This window comes from Anas acuta, chromosome 13 (genome assembly GCF_963932015.1).
Source record: "Anas acuta chromosome 13, bAnaAcu1.1, whole genome shotgun sequence".
In the NCBI taxonomy this organism is placed as follows: domain Eukaryota; kingdom Metazoa; phylum Chordata; class Aves; order Anseriformes; family Anatidae; genus Anas; species Anas acuta.
The window spans coordinates 5,853,399-5,879,410 of NC_088991.1; the positions used below are offsets into that span (position 1 = coordinate 5,853,399).

General features: G+C 48.4%; 1 protein-coding gene across 3 annotated transcripts; it reads left to right on the plus strand.

The window, feature by feature from the left end:
• Positions 1-456: 456 nt before the first annotated feature.
• On the plus strand, positions 457-25,647 carry LOC137863713 (exocyst complex component 1-like). Of its 3 annotated transcripts, XM_068697094.1 has the most exons (19): positions 533-660; positions 2,378-2,567; positions 3,735-3,862; positions 7,989-8,148; positions 8,681-8,874; positions 11,928-12,155; positions 12,710-12,842; positions 13,192-13,301; positions 14,019-14,168; positions 14,787-14,880; positions 18,394-18,512; positions 18,738-18,848; positions 19,425-19,495; positions 20,057-20,297; positions 21,131-21,314; positions 22,308-22,507; positions 24,350-24,544; positions 24,745-24,912; positions 24,958-25,647. In XM_068697094.1, exons 2-18 carry the CDS (start codon positions 2,444-2,446, stop codon positions 24,898-24,900), a joined length of 2,598 nt encoding a protein of 865 aa, XP_068553195.1. In that variant the 5' UTR covers positions 533-660; positions 2,378-2,443; the 3' UTR covers positions 24,901-24,912; positions 24,958-25,647. The 3 variants fall into 3 exon arrangements, with proteins under 3 accessions (XP_068553196.1, XP_068553195.1, XP_068553194.1); XM_068697095.1 differs by having other exon boundaries at positions 457-543; positions 24,745-25,647; XM_068697093.1 differs by having other exon boundaries at positions 24,745-25,647.
• The last annotated feature ends 365 nt before the right edge of the window (positions 25,648-26,012 follow it).

The window sequence follows — 26,012 nt, forward strand, 5'->3', positions numbered from 1 at the left end:
TCTCAGCGAGTGGCTGGGGCTGCTCAGCAGGAACAGGGCACGTTTTGGGCTACCAAAGCTGGTTCTGAAGCTGGGTGCACCAGAGATGGGTCTGCCTTCTTCATAGCAAAGGTCGCTCTGCACCGTTCAGCTCACGTGGTTTCCAGGCACAAGGCTTCTTTTATGCTTAAATTATGCATCATGATTATGTGTCTTGCTTAATGAAGGATTGTAATGTGCATCCAGCGTCCCGGCTGGCTCCCACAACTCCTGTTTGTTTCTGGGGCCCTTCGTTGAAGGAAGAGGAATGGGGAGACAACAGTTGCTCTCCATTCGACACTTTGACTTTATAGAGAAGCAAAACAGAAACGGGGGGAAGGGGGGGGTGGATGGGAGGAAGGGGGGGAAAACATTTTACCCTGCTTTGCTCTGCTTTTTGTCAAAACCTCCTTCATCTCCAGCTGCTCTGACGCTTTGCTTGCACCTGGTTTCTGCAGACCTCGGCATTCGCATGAACAATTTCCTGCCCTGACCTCAAGCCGCCTGCTCACGGGCTTCACTCAGGTTCCTCAGGCTTCCTGTTTTTCTCTTCAAGCTTTCATTTTACCAACAAACTGTTTCCTGTTCTAAGGCTTCTTTGCGACTGAAATCCCGCAATTTATCCCCAGCAAGACGCGGCCGGTAAAGTCTTTGAACAACCTTCCTTCCACTAACGCTCTCTTCCTTTCTGCCAGCTGCCTGGATGGGTGATGTGCGAAAATGTTGAGGCTTCACGGAGATCTTTAAGTCTTTCTGGTCCTCTGCAGAAAAGAGGGGATAAGTGGCTCAGCCACAGGCAGCTTTTCAGTTACACTGGTGGGAAGTATTGTGCTTTCTACATTAACTTATCAGGCAGCAGCGAGCCCTCCGCCGCTTCGGCTTTCAATCATTTTCCTTTAGCTGTTGCTCAAGCGCTATTAAAATTGTATTTGTGAGTCCGAGAGCAGTTGGGTCTATGGGCTGCTGTCCTGCCCACTGAATGCCATCAGAGAGCCTGAAAAGCTGGTGGGGATGGAGAAACCAAGATAACCCGGCGAGGGATCGCATTCAAAGAGATGCTGCGGGGATTGAAACATTTTAGCAGCAAGCCCCCCTTTTTCTTATATTTTATTTTATTTTTTGCTAACTGTGTGGCTGAGCTGTCCCCGTCACTAAGGAAGGGAGTTACTGGAGGTTTTGTTTGTTCCAGTCTGTCACAAAGCAACCTGTGAATTTCAGTAGCAGCGAGTTTCTCTTACAAAACGTTCAATTTTCTAATGTTATTGTTTTCCTCCAGGCCGTGTTTTTATTTATTCCTAATTCTTACCAAAATATTTGCATGAAGTATAACCTTTTAGCCTTAGTCACTTTGTTTATTCAATCACACCTAACTTAAGGACTGTAATATAACTGGTGTTTTTTTCCCCGTGTTTATACAGACATAAACTGACATCTCCTCCCTGACAGTTTTGGGTATGACTTGCAGTGGAAATACAGCTCCAGGAGTCTTAGGTCTGACAAAAATAACCAGGCAATGAATTGCTTGTAGCTGCCTTCCTTTTTGGCCTGCCCATGGACGTGGTCCTGATGCTCAAGCTGCTGTGCTCAGCTGGAGCCATGAAAGAGCTTTTGTTTTGCAGAAATAAGGAAACAGCTCTTCAATGTAGAAAATAGAAACGTAGAAAATGTAGAAATAGCCACTCTCTGCCCTGGAGTTTTGCAGATCCATTTACTTCTAAACGCTTTTCTCACCACCAGTTTTGGTTGTCTTTAGTCCTTGGGGTCGGTGTTTCAAGTCCTTGGGGTCGGTGTCTCCAAGTCCTTGGGGTCGGTGTCTCCAAGTCCTTGGGGTCGGTGTCTCCAAGCCCCATTGAGCTGTGCAGCTACTCCCCGACCAGAGCAGTTCAGATGGCTTGAGCAGCCTGTCCTAGCACACATACCCTGGCCGAGACAGGTTTATTCCTGACAAATACTCCTGTAAATCAGACAAGAGATAGATGCTTGTGCCACTCACCCTTGTCAGTGGATGGGTGTGCTGGGCAAGGCTCTGGAGCATGGTGAGTGCTCCTTGAAATGGGAGCCTGTCTGGTAAAGTGGAAGGAGAATGAAATGAGAGATTAATTAGAGAAAATTAAACGTGTAACTTGCTAAAACCTCCATGGGATGATTGGAACTGAGATACAGTTTTATTGTGGGCTGGATGTGCTGCGGTGTCCTGTTTGTCTTGTTCTGGCCTCAGGTCTGTAAGTTCCTTGCAACTCATGCTGTCCGCAAGCCAGCAGAGACCCTTGTCCAGGATACCGGTGTGGGGGCAATGCATTTTGTCAGCATGTAGGAGTTTGTGTGGGGATCAGCTCCACAGCCTGGTTTTGTTCCCCAGGAGCTGCCACTGGGGACAGCAGCACTGGAAGGCTGCAGATCCCCCTTGCTGCCCCCAGGTCCCACCATGGCCTCTCTCTGGAGCTCCCTGGAAAGAGATGTGTTCAACCCACAGAGCAAGAAGCTGCTGGAGACCATCTGTGTCTGGAAGACGGGGAAGAAGAAGAAAATGTCCATTCTCTGTGTAGTGGGTAAGAACCCCAGGGTGGCCAGGAGGCAGGTTGAGCTGCAAACCCAGCTCAACCACCCAGCAATGAAATATCATTTTTATTATATTTTGCATCACATCTGTTTCTAAAGGTTATCAACACATCTCCTCTAACACAACACAGCGTTACAGTCTCATTCTGTCTCTGCGTAGATTTGCTGAAAGTTTCAGCAGGACCCAAATGTTTGATTAGGATCCAAAGGTGCACGTGCTTTGGGAAATTTTGCGTCTCCTTTGATCTATGCACTTCTGGTTGCTTCATCACTCTACAGCATTTAAGAAATTGTTAGCACAGATAAGGTGTTGGTTTATTTATTTATTTATTTTATTTATTTATTTTGACTTACAGGGGAGAGAGTTTCCTGACAATGGGCTTCCAGATAGCCCAGTCACCTGCTATAGGGTTAATTTCTGACAACCTTAGCCACTGTTTCTGGCCTAAATGGCATGCTTCAGCACCCTCTGTAGTCAACAGAGGGCAGGAGGAATATCTCCAAGGGATGATACAGCCACTCTACAAGCAGCATCTAAAATACATGAGTTGCCCCTGGAACAGCCCATGTCTCCTTTCTGGAGATATCTATCTCAGGTGGGAGATCTGAATTAGAATAGCCAGAATGAGGTACAGTGAATTCCTCCCTGATGAACCAAAAGGTGACTGTGAGCTAATTAACATTGGAATTGAATTTTGATGGGATATGTTAATGTGGGTATCAGTCAAACAAGGCGATGCTTTTGGACCGTGTTATAGGGCCTGCAACAGGGCATGTAACTGTCATAAATCCTGTGGCAACGGGGACCCCGTTCCTGTCATCTTTGGATCTTGCTGAAATATTACTCACACGTTACACAGAGCACAATGGCCAGGTTTAAAACTCTTTAGGAATCTCTCCAATGAATTCAGAGTACTCTGGATTAGACTCCAGAGAGCACTTCCAGTATGGAAAGGTTAAATGAAGAGAAAAGCCTCGCAGCACCTCTCCATACAGTGTTCATTGCAGCCGCGACAAAATCAGTGTCTGTCTGTCCACCTGTACCAACCAATCCCACCGAAGTTAGTTATATACTGGGTTTATAATAATATTGTGAGTTTTTTTTGTTTGTTTGTTTTTTTTTTTTTTTTTTTTTTTTTTCTGTCTCTCATCCGCAGTGGATGCCTTTAAGCCGGTGCAGCCATTTCTGGTGAAGGTCAAGGTAGACCGAGGAGAGCAGTACAAGATAGCCTACAGGTGGCCTTTAGCGGAGCTGAAGCTGGTGGATGGCAAGACTCTCGATCAGGTAGGATTGATTTTCTTTTTGTGGCAAAGGACATGGCAGAGGGAAATGAATATGAAGCTAGAGAGACACATGCCAGGATCCATAAGGAGATTTCTTTACTGAAAGCGTTGTGCGGAATTTGGAACAGGCTGCCCAGGGGAGCTCTTGAGTCACCATCCCTGCAGGTCTTCAAGAAACCTGTTGATTTAGAACTTAGCAGTGTGGTGGTGGACTTCAGCTTAGAGGTCGGACTAGATGATCTCAGAGGTCTTCTCCAGCCTGAACAACTTTATGATTCTGTTCTATGATTGGGTCTTCTGTAGCCCAGCCCATCTGCCTGGATGGAGGGAAGAGCAGCAAGACTGCTTCTCTCCTCATCTAGGACTGAACCAGCCTGAATGACACTTAATTATAAAAATAATAAAAATACTAAAAAAAGAAATCAAAGCCCTCTGCCTTCCCTCAGGGCTGTTTCCCAGAGAATGGTGCACTGGGGTCTCTCCATCCCTAGTGAGCTCCTCCATCCTGCTGCACTGCTTTGGGGTTTCTCGTTTCCCTCTTCTCTTCCACGAGATGTGTGCGTCCAGGAGGATGAGGCTGGAGGGATTTCCTCCCTCCTGAGTCCTCCCTCTCTTTCTGCTAGGCTAGCCAAACACTTGGGTAGGGTGAGCAACGAGTAGTTGACCATTGCATTGACACAGCTCCATCAAAATCCCTGGGCAGGATCCCCTTATCCTCTGGGACAACTCCCTCCTGAAGCTCTTTGCAGCAACCCTGAGGCTGGAGAGATGGGCTGCAAGGCACTGCTCTTGTCAGATCTCCAGCAGGACACACTGTCAGACCCATCTGTCAATCCACATTGACAACATTTCTCAACATACGCTTGCATAGGATATTTAAAGATTAAATGGAGGCATTTGCTGAAAGAAAGATTGTAGAGAGGAGTGAGCATGAGTCTGTGCTTTTAGGGTGACGTGAAGGTTTTTGGGAAAGAAAGCATGGACAAGATATTCCCACTCTGCTGCCGGGGCTGGCAGTGTGTCGTTAAAGTTGTTATAATTAGTTTTTTTATTAATGTGAATGTTCCAGGGGCCTTGGCGCAGTGCCTGGGTTTTCACAAGCATAGAAATAAATGAGAAAAAGAACAGCTTTCCAGCTCTGCATCCAGGACAAATAAAGTACATCTGCACAGCATGGCTGAAAGGCAAATCATGCTTGCAGGTTTGCAGGGCATCTCGATCCTATGGTTAGAGCTGAGCTGATATTTCCATTGTCTTACATCTCCCCTTGCATGTTTTCGTCCTGCCTGAGCTTTCTTCTAGCAGATGAGCCTGGTTCCTCCAAGCCTCCTGACCTGCCTCGGCTCCTGACGAGCTGGGATTAGGAGACACCTCCCGGATTGTCAGTCCTTTCCCCCTCATTTGCCAGCACGAGACAAATTGACCATACCCTATCTTACAGGGAAGCAAACAGAGAACTTGCTTGTCCTGATGGCTAAAGCCTTCCTGTGACCCCCAGCCTGGATTCTGACCCACATCATCCCATTTGCATTTGTGCTGTGCCTGTCCTTTAGACTGCACAGCTTTTCTCCTTTGCAGATGTATTTTTAGTGCAGTCACCTCCCCTGTTGACCTTCCTTTGGGCAGGTTAAGCAGAACAGCCTCACAGTCTCCTTTTCCGTGCTGACATCTCTATTCCCTTCATCGGGCCTGGAGCTCTTTTCTTTGCCTCTTCCAGGCTGAATTCACCTTTCCTGAATGCTGGCAGCCAGAATTGTCCCTGTCACTCCTGGAACGGGACCTGGCCTCCAGCTGAAGCTGCTGCACGAGGTCCCCAGGCAGGGGAGAAGTGTGTCAGCTGCAGCCAGGGCACGCTGACACAGTGCCACCATGAGACCCCAGCACCAGATGAGCTTCCCAGCACAGCCCAGTGCTCAAATCAGCACAGTCTTTCCCTGGTGCATGGCTTGGCAGGTCCATGAAAATGCAAATAAGACCTCCCCACCCTTTTCCAGCAGATAGCTGGGACCCCAGCCCATGGGATGACATTCAGGACGCACAGCAGGAGCTTGGCCGTCGTCTGCTCCGCTGCACCCCAGCCCTGGCACCAACAAAATCCTGACACTGCAAGTCCAGAGGTGCTAAAGCTACAGCTCCCTTGACCAAAACAGCATTAATATTTATGAAGCGATTAGCAGAGGCCTCCCTGCTTTAATAGCTCCTCGTAAGGCAGGCTGTAAACCACGTGCCCTGCAAGTCCCCCCCCCAGGCATCGCCGCTCTGCGCTGCTGCAGGGGCTGCTACGGAGCCTGCAGAGCAATGCGGGGGTGAGATGTACTGCTGCAAGGCGTCTGGAAAGCGACCCTAACGGCATCGCAGGACTGCATAAATCCGCACAGACTCTGCGCCTGTTACGATGATTAGTACCGATAATTATGAGAGCAGCTTCTAAATTCTCCAGAAGAGGAGATCAGGCTGTGCTGCAGAGCTAATGAGATGATGCAGGAAGGGGTTTCTTTCTGTGGGATGTTCCTACTTCAGCATCCTCTTATTCTCTCCACCCACGTACACTGCATAGTGGCAAACACAAAGTCTCCAGTGGCTGGAGTTCCCCCTTCATGAGACTGCAATCTCTGGGCATAAAGATAAAGTCATGGACACTTACATGGACAAAAACCACATGGGGAGAGCCTAAGGGTGTTCTTCTTCCAGGCCATGTTCCTGTTCTTTCAAGTGACCTTCTGGAGAAGCCAGGGCTGGGGTGCAGCACAGCAAACGGGGTCATTTCCATCACAATGACTTTAAGAGCAACAGAGAGGGGAAAGCCCCAAACCCGGAGAAAACTGGGAGAAAAGCATCCCTGAGATTTGTGCTAGGACTGGAGGGAGGAGCAGGAATCTCCTCTGCCTCTTGGCCAGCTGAGGTCTTGTCCTTGTAGCACTGACGTCCTGTCATTGATGCCAGGTAGCAGGGGCTTCATGAGCTCGGAGTTTTGCAGAGGTTAACACCGCTTTCTCTGAGCTCCTGCATGTCCTGAGCCATTGCCTGTAGCTGGGGTAACCTGAAGTTCTCAGGAGACCAAACGCAGGGGAGATCCATGCTTGGAGGCAGGTAAAAGTGCTCACAGGAGGGCATACCAGCAAAAAGCTGGCCTGAGAGAGTTTGTCCTGCCCTTCCCTGGCAGCAAATTGGGTAGTAGACGATACAGGTGAAGCTGTTTCTTTTTTTTTTTTTTTTTTTTTTTTATTTTTTTATTTTTTTATTTTTTTCTGGATTTTCCCAATTCTTGAGTGAAGAGAGGTTTGAAATTCCAGGTTAGTGGATGGCAGAAAGGAATATCTGCAGCGGGAGGCAGGCGGGTGCTGGGCTCATTCTGAACTCCAGTAGATTCGAGCTTTCTCACCCAGCACATCGTTAAGCTGCAGAGCTTATTGCCACAGGACGCTGTGGACACCAATACCATGAATAGGTTCAAAGAACTGTTAGAGGGAATCAGGGACAGGAGGTCCTTCAAGGGCTGTTAAACACGGCGCTCTGGATCTGAGCTGCTGGAGGCTGGCAGGGAATCCTGAAGGCAATATCACTCTGGACCTGCCCTTTGAATGCTTTTCTCCCAAGCATCTGCTGTTGGCTGCTGTCAAAGCTGATCAGCATCCATCTGCCAAAACCTGCAGCGAAAGGTGAGAGATCTATGCAATCTGAAAGGAGATCAGTGTGCTGCAGCAGGGCACCAGGACTGGCTGAGTGCTTGGCCTGACCTACTGTGAGCATCCCAGGGTCCTCTCCTGGGGTCAGAATCACTGTGCATCCTAGTTTTCCGTGCTTTTATCATGCCTGGGATTATTTGCAAAGCACCCTGACTGTACCTCTCCAACCCTTCCCAGTTGCCCTGAGAAAGCAGGGAAAGAAGGAGCTTCCAGTAATTGCTGCAGCTTCCTGGGGCCACCGAAATCCCCAGAGCTTGAAACTGCAGCACAGCTGTGTCTCCCTCCTCCTTCAGCCTACCTCTGCTTTTCCTCCCGGCGCACAAGGTATTTTCACAGCATGCAGTGCCTGTTATTAAAACAGGCTGCCGACCTGCGTTAAGTGCACGTGGTGAGGCAAGCGGTGTTTAATTATTGATGAGGTGATTAACTGTTGACATCTAGGCGAGCCTGGATTTTGACCTGCACTTCGATAAGGTTTACAAGTGGACTGCCAGCAGCTCTGACGAGAAGAAAACCTTTATCAGATGCTTGTGGAAGCTGAACCACCGATTCCTCTCCAGGGCTATCAAGTTTGTGAATGTCCCCTCCTGTCCCGTGGAAGGTAATTCATTTCCTTGTCACACTCAGAGTGTTGTTTTATTTTTAATTTATCATCACTGTATCCCTCTGTCCTTGAACCTGTCGCATGCTCTGGTGATTTTAGAGGGCTTCTCATAGATGCTGCCTGCACTCTGCGTCGGGCAGTCAAGTGTTGGTAACACCAAAATGTATTTATTTTACAACCTGCCACTAGTGTTGCATTTGACGAGAAGAAGCCTGTTCACCTCTGAAATTCGTTTCAGCCTTGTATAACATGCCACCATGCCCCTACACACAGTCCTAGAGAGGTGAGTAAAAAACACAGCCAGAGCTCAAATTAAATTTCAGATGTTTGTCCCTTAGAAAGCTGACTTTCCTTTATCCCATCCACACATTTCCTTATTCCATGCTGTTGTTCTAACTGGCCAGCAGGCTGAGACCACTGGACTCGTGTCACTTGTGACTCCAGATGGGACTCAGTGGCACCCCAGGGAGAGCAGAGCTTACGAAATGATGAAATTTGGCTGTACCCACGTGCCCTCCTGTCCACGCAGGGAGACAAAGGCCCCAGGAAGACAGGAAGGATGCTGCAGAGACTGAGAGCCAGGAGGAGCTCAGTGCCTACCAGGAGATGACACCGAAGGAGGCTGCAGATGTGCTGAGGCTGATGGAGGAGTACGAGCCCCTTGTGAACAACTCCGTGGCCTTTGCCGAGCAGCTGAGCAATGACCTGCACGTGCTGGACGAGGTGAGGGGGGCGAGGGCTGTGATTCAACAGAAAAATGGTGCCTGGCATGGAGGGGCACTGGGTCGAGTCACTGGGCATCGTCAGCCCTCCCACGTGCTGGAAGCACTCGGTCTCAATGATATCTTGGTGCTTTGCTGCTTCATCCCAAAGGAGATGATCTCAGCCCAGCTGATCTCAGCATCTGCGATGTGCGATGAACCAGTGGGGCTGCCCAAGAGAGGGGCTTTGGGTGGGACCCTGCGGGCTGTGGGGCTCGGGGAGGACCAGCAGCTTTTGCTGGGAGGTAGCCAGGTGATTGCAGAGGCCAGCGCTCCCTGCAGCCTGGCAGCCCGGCCAGAATTAACATCATTGCTGATGAATATCTGCACCAGCAGCTCTGTTTTCACTGCGCTTGGACATCAGCGTGCGTGGCCTCTTTCCAATGACTGCGGGGGAAACAGAGGCTGACCCACTCATCTGCAGGCACACCAGGGCAGAGAAGCCCGTGGTCGGTCAGCTTTGGAAGGAGTAAAACAAAATAAATGGCAGGCACACAGAGCCTGAAGGCTGCAGAGCCCAGAGGCACGGGGATGTGGGGGGAAATGGCAGCAGTGAGGGGCTGGGATTTCCAAGGGCAGTAAAGAATTTCTTCCTTATATCTAATCTAAATCTACCCTCTTTTAGTTTAAAGCCATTACTCCTTGTCCTATCACTACAATTCCTGATAAAGAGTCCTGCTATTGTACCTGGTGATCGGCTTTTATAGGCAGGTAAATGGAGAACAAATGGGGAAAAAAACAAGCCAAAGGAAATATTCTAAAACATAATAGAAACCACAAACCCTAAAGCCAGCCTCCTTCAGCTCCAGTAGCTGCTGTATTCCCAATTTGTGTCTCCGTATGAGTTATGCTTGGAAACTTAAGTAGTTAATCTGGAAAATCGAACTCCTGAGGGCTGTTCCTGCTTGCTCTCATGCAGGCACTTTGCAACTCCATTTCCCAGCTATAAAACACACTGCAAGGGCAACCAATAAAGCTCTAAGTTAAGTTCTTTGAGTCAAAAGGCGCTGCCGAATACATTATTTTAATGCCCTCTAACGAATAAACATTGCTTACTGTTAATGCAAATTAATTAATGAGATGTTTCTATTTGTAAGGCTTGATCTACGATATTAAGTGTAATTGATAGCAGCAAGTTAGACCAGCACATGCATATATTTAGACGTTTTTTCCCCCACACCCCAGTGATAACACCTTGTGCCGCCGTCGCAGCGCTAATCAGCCTCTGCCAGCCCATCTCTTCTGGGGATGGCCAAGCAGCGTGCCAACAGCCTGGAGGCTTCGGAGGGAAGGAGAGCATGGCCAGGGCACCTGGGGGGCCTGATTTCCACATTGGTATTCCTACGTGCTCGCAGGACCCCAGCACACACCAGAATTCGTGTGTCTCCCAGCGATTTTGTGCACCGTGTCCGGCGGGAGCGCGATTACCGCTGCCCGAGTGGCGATGTTCCAGAGCCCTTCTGCCGGCCCTGCCACCGGTGATGCTTTGCTCTTGGCCACCTCCTGTTAAGCCCTAATGAGACAATCCGAAGGCAGAGCAGTGACCAGCTTGTGGGAGGGCTGTGGCTGTGTTTTAGGAGTGTTTAATACGAAGTGAAGATCCCCGGTGTGCGGCTGGAAAGCGGCAGTCTGGCAGCGGGGCTGTTTGCTCCCTCGCAGGTCCTCGTGCTGGGCTGGGCTCTGGGCAAAAGGAACATTTTCTTAACGTCGTTGTTGCTTTCTGAGATGAATATCATGGACCAGAAAGCCCTACTTCAATACCCGGTTACTGACCTATTGGCAACTGAAATCTCTGCCTGCCCTGCCTTCGTGGGGCTCCCTGTGGAAACGCTGCAGCTCTTTGCAGACAGGCAGCTTCATCTCTCCCTTCTGATAGAGACTGCTACGATTTCAGGCTTTTCTTTTCTACAGGATTTCTCTGACCTTGCCAGACCCTCTGTGAAGCTGTCTACAGCTGATGCCATTGCCCCCAGCCCTTCCTCCCATGCTCTCAGCTGTTTAGCTCCTAAAGCTGTGCTGCATTTGTCACGGGAGGTTGTAATGCACGTTTTGCCCATGATATTGAAGCCACCAGATCCAGGCAGGGGCTGCAGAGTGGCTCTCATGCATTCTAGGAGCAGCTCTGTGATGCTCCAGTGTCTTGTCCTGCACGTACCACCTCTAGATCTGGAGCTACCAGCCCATCCTTACTCCACTAGCAGTGGAGATAGTTTGAAAAAGAGAAGCCTCTTGACATGGGGATTATAGATAGCCAGCAGCTACCGTGCAGGAAACCAGCTTTCAGACACTCCTCATTCAGTGCACAGGGGAGGTCCAAGCTGTGACAACCTGACTTGGGTGGACAAGATTTTGCTTCTCTCCTTCTGAGCATTTCCCATCAGAAAGCCAAGTGTGGGGCATACTGAGTGCAGATGCTGCCCTTCATTTAATAAGAAACTCAACAGATAATTGAAATATCTGAAATGACAAACTCCTTTAAAAGCTTGATTAAGGCAGAGAAAGATAGCAGGCTGGAAGACTCATGCCTCCCATGCTCATGGCTATAGATTATTTTCCTTGATATCCCGCATGGTACTTAGGCCCTGAAAATGATACAATTAACATTTGGAAGCGGTTAATCTCTAGCGGAGCTTGTCATCAACAATTAACATGCTGTTACATCTCCACCACCCGTCAAAACAAATGCCCGAGACCTCCAGGGGCAAATAATGCCTTCAGTTGCCATATTAGAGACACACATATGCGTGTGTCTCCTGCATGATTTAACTGTTTATTAATTCCACTGCCAGAGCAGCTCAGCCTGGCACCTGGGACTTGCTGATGTAGAGTTTGGCTGAGTGCAAGGATAAGACATTGACCTTGTGCTGATAGTGATGCAGGACAGCTGTCTTGCATGTTATGACGATGAAGACTCTGCTTTGACTTGGGAGGATGAAGGTCAGGGTATCTGGCTCTGAGATGGTGCTGCTCAGCCCCTGGCACTGTGCTGAAGCCCTCTGTTTCTCCATTTCACAGGCCAACCTGAGGGCCATCATCTCTTCTGAGAAGCAGGTGACAAAGCTGATGAGCTCCATTGATGAGGCCCTGGCAGAGGTGGCCAGAGTGGAGGAGACCTTGCAGGTCTACGATGAGTTACTGGGAAGCGTGAAGCAGCAGATGGACCACATCCACCAGGAGAACTCCTTGCTCCATCACATCCTCTCTAACAAGACGAAGCTGATGGATGAGATCCTCTTCCTCACGGTATGTGGATTTGCAAAGTCTGTTAAATCTGTTCCAGAAGCTATCAGTGAACCGCAAACCCTGAAAACTATTTGCAAAGGCCACAGAGCCTCTCTGGCCGAGAAATGAGGAACTTTGTCTTGATAATATAAGGACGGACACACAGCTGGGATGGGCTATGGGCAGACTGGTGGCAATTACCATGCACAGTGCCCTCATTGTGGCCCAGTGCTGTAGAGGGACCCCCAAAGGTCTTTTTCATGGGCAAGGTGAGCCTCAACCTGTGTAATGCCATATGGAAAGACAAGCTATTTACCAAAATAACACCCCATAAATGCAAGAATTGTGCTGTAATAGCACAGCTAATCCTCACTTCCACTGGCTATGGTGACCTCTACACCACTGACCTTTTTATTTCTTAGCCTTTTCCTTAGCTTTTTTTCTCGATGGACAATTGCAGCCTGGCAGCTGAAGGTAGCACTTGGCTGTTTCAAGCCAGCAGCCTTCCAGGTGGAATGGGAAGGGATGCAGAGCTGGATGTGTTTGCACCCGCTCTCTTCTGGCTTTGTTTTCAGACCCACCTCGACCTCGGCAAGGAGCACTGCGAAGCCCTGAGCCGGGCAGACCTCTCCAGCCCCAGTGGCCTAAAAGCCTGTGTTGCTGCAGCAGAGGCATTATCTGGCTGCATGAACATCCAGATACAGCCTGGTAAGGCGAGGGCAGAGATTTACATCTGTGAAGGGTAGAGACATCAGCTTATCTGCCACTTGTGCTGCTCACGCACCATTTCCCTGCGGCACAGCCAGAGAGATGAGCTGGGACACGGGCTGGCAGAGGTGGCTTTCTTCTGAAGATGTTGCTGGAGCTTCCACGAGCCTCCTTATCTCTCTTTGCACAGTATCACAGCAAACTTTCTTCCATTTGTTGGCTTTTAGGGGGCAGCATTCACCCCAGAACTTACGCTTTGAACACGTCTTGTATTTGTCAGGGTGCTGGGTGACAAAAGGCCCCAGTGCCACTCCGTGCCACTCTAACACCTCTCCTGCTTTGTCTCGAGGTTACCGAAAGCTACAGGCTGTGGCGGAGCAGCTGATCATGTTTGAAACACTCAAGCAGAACTTTGAAAACAGCTTCATCAGTCACATTACGAACATCTTTGAGCTGCAGGTGGGCGTCACTCTCCACACAGCAGCACAGCATTCTGAGGAACTTGACTATCCTGGTAAATTAGCACCAGTGGTGTTGGGGATGCCACCATCATTAATCCTCAGATCACGTTACAAAGAGAAGTGGTTTTGCTTTAGATTTTTTGCTTTACATTTTCTCATTTTAATTCAGGAGTGGTGGTGGCTGTTCATTTGCTCGTTACGCAAAATCCCAGGAGAAAACCCAATCCCTTGAGCCTTTGATTAACATTTTCAAATGTTTGTCATGCAATATAAAAGATCTGGTGGACACGGTGGGGAGAAGTTTGGAAGGACAACGTGACTCTTCTAGATTTCATTTCGTGAAGAGGAGTTGCTCCCAAATCCTTAGCATTACAGCCTTAGATGCTTGACATTGACTTTCAAGGGTTGACCCTGGGGAGAGATGTGTCTGGCAGGGACCTGTGGGATCTCCCTGTGTCTTATCCTATCCACTGTATTTAGCCACAGCATCCCACGTATTACTGATGGGCCAAATCATTCCTCTGGGCTCAGAATTGTTCACCCAACATAGGGCTAAAACTGGAGTTCAAAGTGCTCACTCCGATCCTCTCTGGCCTTTAAATTTGCTTCTCAAACGTTCAGAATTACCAATCCAAGGGTGGTTAGCAAACAACTGTTTTCCAGAACTTCCCGAGGCCATTTTATTCAGCATCCTCTGTCCTTTCTGTTGCTTTAGGGCAATGCTCAGGTCGATGCTCTCATGAACCCTTTTGACAAGCTCTCTGCACCAAGCCATAGTCTCCACCATGAGGAACTGGCACCCTACACCCCGCTCACGGCCTGGCTGAGGAACGCCAACCCAGTTCTCTTCTCTGATCTCCCCAAGGTATGGCTGAAATCCCGAATAAATATCCATCCAAGAGGTCAACTCACGGTGAGAGCTCAGTTTCTCCAAATCCCTTCTTGGCTGTGAGCTTCCAGCATTTGGCATTTCTAGGAGAGAGTCTGGCCAGTTTGGCCACATAAGGCTTGACAGAAATAGGTATGGGACTTGGTGGCAGATACTGTGTTGAAGGAAAAGGTCTGAAATTCCAAAATTTGGTATTGCTGCCGTCATCTGGGCATCCCTCTACTGCATGTGCTTGATAAGATGAACTGCATTCATTCAAACATCATTCATACAACACTTGGGTGTATTTTATTCAAGTGAGCTTTATTTGTAGAGTTCTGGGAAGCCCTTAAAATCCTTGGCAACTTCTGCTAATACGGACATTGTTAAGTGAATTAGATGGTTCCTTGTATATCACTAAGGCTTGGTTTTCATTTTTCTTACTGTCTTTTGCCTTTCCAAAAGTCTTACACCCCAAGAACACCAGGTCCATTTCAGTTACCATCTGCTGACTTTTGCTTCAACTGGGCAGCTGAGGAAAAAGCTCTGAGATGGGAGCTGGTCATGGGGAGATGAGATACAGAGGAAATTCCTGTGCCTGTTTTGTTGTTCCAGGTCTATGCCCAGAACCTCAGCAGACTCTACGACAGGGAAATCAAAGCCTTTTTTGAACAAGCCAAAATGCTCTTGTTGGGAAGAAGAAAAGGAAGTAAGTGACTTTCAGATGTGACCTTTGTGCTGCTGAGCAGTAATTTGTTTGCAAGTAGGGAGCGCAGCAATCATCCCCCATCACGGGTGTTACTGTGCCACGAGCTTCCCTCCTGCCCTATGGCCAGGTCTGCAGCTGGCAGCAGGTGACAAAGTTGGCTCTGATGTGCACCAGGTGGTGTCTGTGTGAGCCATGGCCCCATGTATTATTCAGCATTGTTTAGCTGCTTCTCAGGGCTGTAGTTTCTGTGTATCTTGCCATTTCAGGACTCCCAAATGATGCATGGGTGGCTGGGATCACATCCTGAGGAGCCATAAGCGAGGGAGACATAGGAGTGCCTGGCTAATGCCTGGTCCATATTTCATCCAAGCAGAGCTGGTCAGGCACTTCTCCCTGTAAAGAGATGGCACCAAGCCTGTCCCTGAAGACATGAGTGTATTCATAGCGATATTTGTGAGAACAGAATGATTTCACACTGAGCTGGCTGTGGGGCTGTGTTGTCCCAAGGTGATCATTTCAACAGGAATGGCTGCATCTGACTCAAAATATTCCAGTCAGGTGTTTCTGAAGATAAAAAGAGAAACTGATCTGTCTCCTCTGGAAGTTTTTGATTGCACAGAAATCACATTTTCCTTCAGAAAAACAAAGCACTGTAATGGAAAGTTCCATGCCAGCTTGGCCCAGCTTGAATGTCAGAAACCACTTCGCATGGTGTGTTTAGTCCATCAGAGCACTAGCCTGGCTGCTTTCAGCTCTGCACCTACTTCATCACTTGTCTCCACATCCCAGGAGACACCCTGCATGCTGGCTGGAGAGGGAGGTCAAAGGAAAGAGGGCTGGTGCCTGATGGTGGCTGAAGGAGCGCAGCCAAGGGCTCTGCCTCTTGCCCAGATGACACACGCTGCATCCCTGGGGCTGGGAACGCTCAGCATCACTTCCCTCTTCACCACAGCAGGTTCAGCAGCTCCCCTGGGGCACTGCTGACCCTGCTCACCCCCCTTTGCCCCCCAAGTCTGGGCTGCGATGCCAGGCAGCAGTAGGGAGCTGGATTTTCCCACTAGCTAAGGTACTGACCCTTAATTAAAGTTTTTCCTTTTTGAAATTTTGCAAGTAATGGAGGAAAACACCTCCAGGAAAACTTTTTATAGTCACCACAAACCGATTTTTCCATGCCAGAATGATTTGCCCAACTATGGAGCCAAGAGAGATAATTGTCACCCGGCTGAAAAAAAAATAAAAAAATCAAGAACTCTCCAGAAGACAAAGAATAACATAAAAAGCATTAAAGCACAAGTTGTGCAGGGAAAGTCAATATGACATTATTACTACCCTTGTAATTTAAAAACCAAAAGATAACAAGCAATAAAATCAAAGGGACAGGCTGAAAAACTGGGAGTAGGAAATCATTTGTGCACAATGCTGGTAACCTGCTGTACTTGTTGCTGCAAGCTGTCACTGTTGCTGGAGGATGCAGGGAAGCCTATAGCCAGAAGATAACAGGAAAATAAAACGAAGCTATAATAATAATCCCAGGATAATACTGAGATATAGAATTTCTGGAAGAGGAAGGCATTTCATAAGAGCTGTAAAGGAAGACACTTCTGCCACGGGTCTATTGCAACCTCATCTGTCATCCTGAACATCCCTCCTGGAAGCCTGGCAGATAGGGTAATACAAACAGTTAACAAAAGATAACCTTCCTATCACCCCCCTGGCTCCTTGATGCCTGGACACAGCTTCTCCTAGGGAAATTCCTATTTTTTTTTGCTTAAAAATAGGAATTCCTGATAAAAGAATATGAACACACTGGCAAGCAAGCAAACCCAGGGAATTGGCAGTGGGAAGGCAAACTGCTCCATGGTTTATAAGATAATGCAGCCAAACCCCATTTCCTGAAGAAGGATGATTACTTTTACTTAAATAGAAGGAAATAACAAAGATTGCATGTGGGATGGAGAGGCCCTGGCTCCTATTTGTGAAGTGATTGATGGACTCTGAGCAAGGGACTTCAGTTCTGCTGGGCAACAGGAAAAACACCATCACCCTTTTGTGTCCTAGGCACTGAGCAGGTGCAGACATGGCTGGGCTGTTAAAGCAGACCTTTATGAAGCCAGCCTTGCTAAATAAAGATAGCACAGGACACGTGTCGCAGCCAGTCTACCTAATCCCCCTCCGTAAACACGAAGCCCGTCATCTCCTTTCAGCACTTGGTCCATCGTTAGCACTCATGCAAGCCCCATAAAACAGAAGTAACTAAAATCCCAGGAGAAACTCCTGTGTCTCCTGGCTTTCTTCCCAGGCTTTCTCTAGCTCCCACTGCCTCTTTCTTTCTAATCACGACCCCAGCAGTGAATTTTTAGGGTTGTTTCCCTGCCTCATAAAGGATTGTTTATGTTGATCCCTTCTAAATACCCAACCTGATGATTTGCTGCCTTGTTTCAAGTATTATAGGGCAGTTTACAAAGCAAACCCCAACCTCTTTACAATTGAGTCACTAATTAAATTTTCTCCTCATTTTTCCATTCCATTTTCCACACAAAAACTTAGACCTGTAAAATTATTTCCTGGTTGCTGTGGGGAGAAATTTTTTCCTAGTTTTGCCACTTCTCAGCAAGTGAAATGATCATTGCCTGTTGCATAAGGGTGGGAAAAAATATTAGGAAGCAGCTCGTTAATTTTCTCCATGGTTTTTGCAAGGCTGGGGGGATGAGAAGGGCTGTCTGTCATCTCTCATCCCTTCTTGCTGCGTAGGACATCTGACAAATCCTTTCCAAAGGTAAAGGCCCTGCAGGTATTGGCTCAAATAAGGATATTTTGGATATCACAGAAAATAAAGAGCTGGCCTGAGTCACCCAGGACCTCTGGGGTTAGTGGAATGATACCAACTTTTAGAATTAATTAGAAAATAGGGATGTTTCCCCACTGATTTCTTTCCCTGGATATAATTGTTTTTGATGCACATTTCAAATACATTTTTCAACTTTTCAACTTAAGCCAGGCAGGAAAGGAAATGTTGTGGTAAAAACTGGTAGCGTTTGAAAAGTATATTAATTTCCAGATGAACACTTACAATTGAAGAAAGCAAGTTGCTGAAAAAGCCAATTGTCCCCTTCAGGGATTTGTTTGAATGGCAATTTAGCATAAGAACTAAGCAACAAACATTTCTCCTGAAACTCCTGCAGGCATTTCTGCTGATTTATGCTCTTATCACCCAGGATTTTTCACTCCCCAGTCCTCAATATATAGTACTAAGCCCTAAATAGCAAAAGGAAAAGTATCACAGGGAAACAAGAAGAAAGTAATGACTGAAAAACAGATGAGAAGGTAGATTAAAAAAAAAAAATAAAAAAATTGTATCCCCTGCATATTTGAACCTGATAAAAATCTGTTGGGGGAAAGGCCAAAACACACCAAAGATCAGGAATAAAGATGTTTCAATCCATTAAAGTGATCAGAGGATCTGGAGAGCCCAGGAGGGACAGATGCCCAGCCACCACGCTGTGCCTGTTGCAGGTCTTCAGGAGGGCTTGGAGAAGCCGATGGTGATGGGGAGCAGGCAGCACCCTCGCTGGAGCCTCCCAGGGAGCAGAGAAGGACAGGAGGACACACCGGACAGAGGAAACGTCATCAAGGTCAGGAGATGAAGTTTTCAAAATGTTTCACATGTGCCCAGTGCTGCAGCACATCCCAGGGCCATTTCTCCAGTCTTGCATACCTGGGGCTGAAACAGAGGTGTTCTGTACGGCTGGCACTCTCCTTGTGGTGGCTTAAATGTCACTTCAGGTGGACATGGACACCCTTCCTGGTGTCCTCAGTGTGTGTTGGGAGTTTTAATGTGCATGCTGGTTTCTGAGCAGATGTTGGAGCAGGTGCTGCGAGAGCTGCAGCCCCTCTGCACCACGGAGCAGCAGTTCATTGAGAAGTTCTTCCACCTGAGCCAGAACACGGCCGAGCTGCAGGTGCTGGAGGTAAGCATGGGGACCAGGTCCTCTCCAGTGCCACTGGCCCATCCCTCTAGCTTGATACAAGCCTCATCAGGCACAGTGGGGTGTCTGATTACCTTTATCTGCTTACCGGAGCTCTCCTGGGCTCTGGTCCTCTGGCAGTAGTCAGCGGTGTCAGGACTGCTGGTGGTGTTGAGACTCCCTGGGGACAAAAGAAAATTGAACTTAAATGATGGTTTCAGCAAGATCTCGGCATCTCTAAACATTGACTGTGGGACTGCATTACGATGCAGCATGACTTCTGCTGAAATGAAACCTAGATTTGAGGAGGAAATTCTTCACTCAGAAGGTGGTGAGGCACTGGGAGAGGCGGCCCAGAGAGGCTGTGGATGCCCCTTCCTTGGAGGTGTTCAAGGCCAAGTTGGATGAGGCACTGGGCAACCTGATCTAGTGGGTGGCATCCCTGCCCATGGCAGAGGGTTTGAAACTAGATGATCTTTAAGGTCCCTTCCAATGCAAGCCATTTTATGACCCTATGGTGTCAAGCTTTCCTCTGAGAGAACATGCAGATTATACTTTCCACCTCTTTCATCATTTCAGGTACCTGCCTCTAAGGGAGGAGAAAACATGGCATCTGCAGAGGATCCTCCTTGCACCAAGCCTCGGAGCCAGTATGTAGATCACGCAATTCATTGCTTTGATGTGGGCATGGTCCAGAGTGTCCTACAGGGACTGCCAGAAGAACTGATAGATTTATTATTATTTTGTCATTTACGACCATCCTGATTTCAACATTGGTCTCAGGTTTTCACCCTAGACAGCAGCAGAACCCAAAGGCATCATAGCTGGGCTTGCAGAGAGGCAGAGTGCTTCTCCCCAGTGCAGTGGCTCTGCTTCAGGGGGGTTACAGAAAGTGGGGTTTCTTGGCATCATGCTTTCATCAGCTTTAGTTCCCTAATAGCAAGATTGCAAACTGAAAGCTTATTATGGAAAAAAAAATAGAAAAAAATGCCAGCATAAAACCACAAACTTTCCATTTGGATGGGAAAACAGGACCTCAGTGTCCTCCCACAGGCAGAGATGTGGAAGAGTTGGAGGACTCAAGCAATAAATAAGTTCCACTGTGATACAGAAGGCTTTCCTTCTCCCTTATGTAGCTTTGCACATGCCTCTCCAGCTGGCCACAGCATCAGTGCTCCTCCCCATTTAATTACTTTATTTTTATTTTTAAGACTAGAAGAACCTACAACCCGGCTGCTGAGTGAGATTTTCAGTTCACTGGAGCCCGAGCTGAGAGGCTTCCTAGATGTCTGCAATAAGACCCACCCCTTCAGCTGCTTGCAGGTCCTGGTTACCTTGAGTGACTCCGTCTTTGAGATGTGGGGCTCTTCCTCAGCTCCCCCCTCATCCTTCCTCAACACTGTCCTGGGCAACATGCTGCTGCTGGCCAAGAGCAGCTTCAACAAGTGCATTGTGAGTGTTGGTAAGAGCAAGGCCAAATAGATATGGGTGGTGGTTGACCTCCTCCAGGGTCTTCTAAACTTCTAACGTGGGCTTTACTGGTAGTGCTGGTGTGTATCAGATGTGGATCTGACTCTGGTTTTGGGAAGACTTAGCCCCTCATTGATTATGTCTGAGAGGTGAAGCACAATAAAATAAAGTGCCACACGTGCCTGCTCTTATCAGAATGAGGAAACTGGAGGGTTTTTCCCCATATACTGCTCTGGGAGGCTGTTGAAGCGATGGCTGCATATCAAGTTGTTGCAGCCAAGCTCTTCTGCACTCCTGCTGGCACAGCAGGACTTGCTCAAGAACCAATTGGTAGGGAGGAGAGTGTGGGGTGATCAAGATCCCATCAGAAGTGAAAAACCTGGCCCTGACACTGCTAGGTCAAGGGAAGCCACATGCTGGCATCAAGGGCATCTCTGCCAAGACCTGGGGCAGACAGCCTGTTCCCAAACTGGCTTGAGAAGTGCCAGAATTAGCAGAGGGGAGAGCCTCTGTCCTTTGGGTGTATGTGTGAGGAGGCAGAACTATGTCTGAGCAAAGAACCACGCAGCCTGAGACCAAGCACACCAGCTCCAGAAGAGCAGCTAGTATGGTTTCAGACACAGCCAGAGGCAAGGAAGCTCACCTCTTCCCATAGACTCACGAAGGGAGGCTGTTGCTGCTAGTCCGGCCTTGTAAATGCAGAAAGCAGTACACAACTCACTGCTTTGCTTGTTTTCTGGCCTGTGGCTTTGCCTGTTGGAAGATGGGGCTGGGGCCACGACAGACCTGAGCATATTTTTTTGTATCATTGCCAGGGGACCTTGTGCAAAGAAATCAAGGAGGCCAAGGCACCCAGCAAGTTGAGAGGTGGGATCCTGCCCTCTGTGAGCCGCTTCGAGGAGTTTGTGAATTTCTCAGAGGAGGTGTTCAGGACAGCTCAGCGCAGAGGGGAGCTGGACAAAGCACACCTCAGGCTGGCCAGCAGCGTCTTCAGCAGCAGTGAGTACAAAGACTGGTGGCAACCATAAGGCTGCAGCCTCAGGAGTTATCAGCAACCAGCTGAGCCACCAGAGCAGGGTACATGCAGGCTACCTGCCTCCTGAACACTGCTTGGGCTGGATCTGCCTTCCCCAAGCAAAGACCTGGAGCATCTGACAAATTCAGACTGCATAGTACAAGGTGCATGCTGCCTGGGATGTTTGCAGAGGCTGGGACACAAGCTTAGCTCCGAATCTAACTCCAGGCTCTCCGCTACAGAGGAGATGCTTCCCACTACAGATCAGACTTCTTGCAAGGACAGGTCTCAGGAACACCAGCAGCCAGAGAGTAACTTTGCCCCCAAAGTACTAAGACAGAGGGAGAGGGGTTGGGAGAGCCATGCAGGCAGCTCTCAGTGGGTCCCTGGCTGTGGGTGCAGAGACCCCGCTTCCCAGCCTGGAGAAGACCTGAGGCACTGCAGAAGTAATAAGTCCAAGCCTCCAAGAGCATGAGGTGGTGCAGAAGGGCAGCTCCTATCTGCAGATGAGCTTGGGGTTGGAGCATAAACAGGCCCTACCATGCTACAAGCAATCTTTAAAGCAAAGTGGGTGAGATAGGGAATAAAGCTAATGAGCAAGGGCCAGTATTTGCATTATAGTTCCTCCCTCCAGCATTTCAGGGGGAGACAGTTCAAATAAGATGGCCTAATGACCTGTTCACCATGAGGAGTGAGAAGGGCCATCTCTGCTCTGCATACACAGTGAGCTACTTGAGCTCCTGCCCTCTCCAGACCAGCTAGCTAGTGGTTGGCAGCATGGCGAGACCTGATGAAAGATTTGGATAGGGCTGGATTAGACCCAAATGTCTCTGCACACTTTTGGGTAAATTATAAAATATTACAGCTCCAAAGCCGGTACACTGCCCTGGAAGGCAAGGCAGTCGGACAGCTGAACAGCCTGTGATGAAGCTTACCTCAGCCCTTGATTCTCTCCATACCTGTCCCTGTCTTTTCAGTCAATAGCCTGTCCTCAGCAAATCTCAAGGCGAACACAGACATGGTCATGATGGAGAATTTCCACCACATTCACTGCTTCCTGTGCCAAAAGAAGATACAGTGCCTGGAGGACAAAAAGAGGGAAGCCAAGCAAAGGTATAGTGAGCACATGGAGAAATACGTCATCACCTACCTGGGCCAGCCACTGGAAAAGCTCAATGTGAGTACAGAATAAACTGACCCATCAAAAGGTCACTGCAATTCATAAAGTCACGAATTCACAGGACAGGGTCCAGAGGAGGGAAATCAAATTTAGAAACATGCTTGTTTCTTTTTGCACAGCTGCCTGGACTAATCAGCCTAGGAGAACCTCACACTTCCCAGGTGACTGCTTTGCGAACTGAGCTAAAAGCATCAGGCTTCGCTAACTCAACCCGGCATCCCCCTTCCTCTGAGATGATGGCTGCTCTCAAGACCCCTCCGTGCTCTTCTTCTTCTCAACCCACTCACTGACCTAAAATATCTCAGACTGAGTTCAGCTTGAATCATTTATAAGACCTGCTCCTTTCAATTTGTTTGCAGTCTTCGCTGTCAAACATCTTGTAGGTTTGACGGGAAGATCATCTCAGCATCTCATGCTGCTTTCAGCAGTGACACGCCAATGTCTTCAAATACTTCCTCTGTGAGGGAAAGCAGAATTTCATTGCTCCAAATAACATGAAGGTACTTGGTGTTCTGCTCAGACACCTGACAGCCACCTCTAACAGCCCATGTAGCTCTCCAGGTTTGAGCTCAGTTCAACACAAAGGGTAGTTGCAAAGGCACTGAGTAACCTAGGAGCCCACACCTGTTTTTGAAAGAAGCTTGTAACTTTAGGAACCTCTTTCTCCTTGAAAACCCTTAGGATTTAGGATATTTCTCCACCCCAAACTGCAGCAGAAATACTCAAGACAGCCTACAGCATATTGGGCTGTATGGCAGCAGATCAAAGGAAGATATTAGTCTTTTTTTTTTTTCCCCTTTATTAGGCCAGATCTGAAATCTTGTGCCCAGCTTTGGGGCTCCAGATCATGAACAAGCTCACAAGGGGGCCACCAACATGGCCAGGGAACAGTAACGTGTCCTGTGAGCCTGGCCCTGGAGAAGAAACAGGTTTAGGTGTACTCGACAGCAACCTTCCCTAGGAGGTAACTGAGAAGACACAACCAGGTCCATCACTGAGATGCATAGCCGAATGATGAGAGAACAGTTAAATACTGGGGGGAGGAGGGGAGGCTGATAGCTAGAGAAAAAAAAAAGCACGATGAGGATAATAAAACACTGACAGTCTGTCCTTGAAGATTTTCAAGACCCACCTTCAGAAGTGCCCCAGATACCTCGGGTCTAAATGCAGGGGTGATCCTGCTTTTAGCAGGAGGCTGAACTAGAGGCTGACTGAGGTCCCAACAGATTCTGTGTCTATAAAAGCACATGCAGAAAAAAAAAAAAAAGAAAAAGCCCTCTATCAGCATTGAGCCTTTCATGGAGCTACCCCGCTCCTGGTATTTTCTCCAAAAACTAGCTGAGGTCTGTACTCCTTTGGGTTGGCTTAGCCCTGGGCTCCTAGAAGTGACAGCCATGCCTGTGGCTGGATACACACTCCTTTTGAAACACCTCCTTAAGGGGCAGCCTTTCCTGCATACACACAATATCCTCAAAGTACTGAGAAAACTGAAGTTCATTTTACAGTTTTGCAGATTGTGATCCCATTTGAATCCAAACCCTCTCTAGTGAGGTAGACTGCGTGAAGCCCCAAGGAACACAAGTAACTTTTCAGCAGTCCCGTTGCTCCATGGTAAAGCCACCCCTAGAGATCCCACATGCTGAGCAGGGAGGGAAAGTAGAACTGATGAAATGCCCTAAAGCACAGCCAGGCCTGCAGAGCAGCCCTGCTTTCCTGGAGGACGAGTGGTCTGATACTTCTCTTCCACTTGGTCATGGGAATGGGACTGAGGACAGTGGCCAGGTTTCATCCCTGACACCTTCATGCAGCTCATCAGTGGATGTCTCCTTGCTTTTCCAGCACTTCTTTGAAGGGGTGAAAGCCCGCATCGCTCAGGGGGTGAAAGAAGAGGAGGTCAGCTTCCAGCTGGCCTACAGCAAGCAAGAGCTGAGGAAGGTCATTGAGAGGTACCCTGGCAAGGAAGTAAAGAAAGCCCTCGAGACCCTCTACAGGAAAATCCACAAGTATCTCTCCCCAGAGGAAAATCTCCTGCCGGTGATTGATTGTGGTGTTATCTGGGTGTGGTGTCATGATTTTGGGGGGAGTTCAGGGCTGCAAAGCAGTGGGTCTTCTCCTCCTAAAGTTCCTTCCTTCTGGCTTGTCCTGTCATAGGGTGGCAGAGCATACATGGCTTATCTTCTTGCAGTCAGCCCCCACGTACAGCTGGCACAGGCTGATGCTCTGTTTTTCCCTAGGTGGTGTGGCACGCCATGGAGCAGGAGCTCATACGTCAGTACCAAGAGCTGGAGGATCTGATCCAACGTTGTTACGCAGGCTCGGGGATCACCATGGACTTCACCATGGCAGACTTGCTGAGCTATTTCAACTCCATCACCCTGTCCAGCGTGTAGAGGCAGATGCCTGTCGATTGAGACCAGCTCAGGGATCCTCTGCAGCTACACCTTCAGGAAGCTAAACTGAAATGTAAAACTTTCCCAGGCTGAATTTTGATATGCAGTGAACTCAACACCAAGGTGCAGCTACCTTGTCAGTATTAGACTAGATCTCCTTTGGGGAAGTGGAGCTTCCAGGGGCAAAGCACAGCTTCCTCCCACAAAGAAATCACTGTACAGCCAATGAAAAAACTCCCAAACCTCAAGTTTCTGCCAAGGTGAGTGCCCGTGCTGTGCATCTTCACCAGACCACTGCCTGCTGTGCCACACAGCTGAATGATGAAAGCCCTCTGCTCCCCAGGACTCTCTCCTTTTTATCTACTCTCAAATGTTACAGTGAACCTGTGCTGAAGCAAGAGGGTCACAATGCATCAAGCCACCCTGATATGTGCAGTGCTATTATATCTAAGCATGCACAATTACTCTGCCAATTGGAGTGAAGTAAATGCTACTGTTTTAGCATCTCAGGGAAAATGCTTCTCAAGGATTATCTTTTTCTTACCCCACTTTCTTACAAAGCATCCCATAAGAATGTCACAGCTTGTTACTATATTGTTTTTAAAAATATGGTCTTCACTCAATTCTTGCATCCTGTGTTGGTGACTTGGAGGCTGACATCCTATCCAAGATAGACTTGTCTTTAAAAAACTAAAGACTCTGAGCTTCTTGGTTCAACACAAAGCAAATAAGAGCACTGCTCACACTGCTCAGATGGTTTGATATCATGTAACTCCCTAAGATCTCAAAACAGATAGGAGCCATTTCCCAGACCAAAGGACAGTCTTTTTTTCCATAGAGTCTATCTAAGAGAAGCCAACTCCTTCCCACCTCCCCCCTTCCAAGGACGTTAGCCCCATCCTTACTGCTGCTTCTTGGACTTGTTGACCCCAGATCAGACTACCTGATGTTGATCTAATGGGTCAGTAAGCACACCATCACCATGCAGGTCCATAAGGGTGAGACAAGGTCAAGATCCAGGCCAGCAGTATCCATGGTCAGGCAAAAACACATTTGAGGGTGAGGTGGAGACCAGCAGCCCCACATCATCACTCAAAGAGAGGCTGATGGCC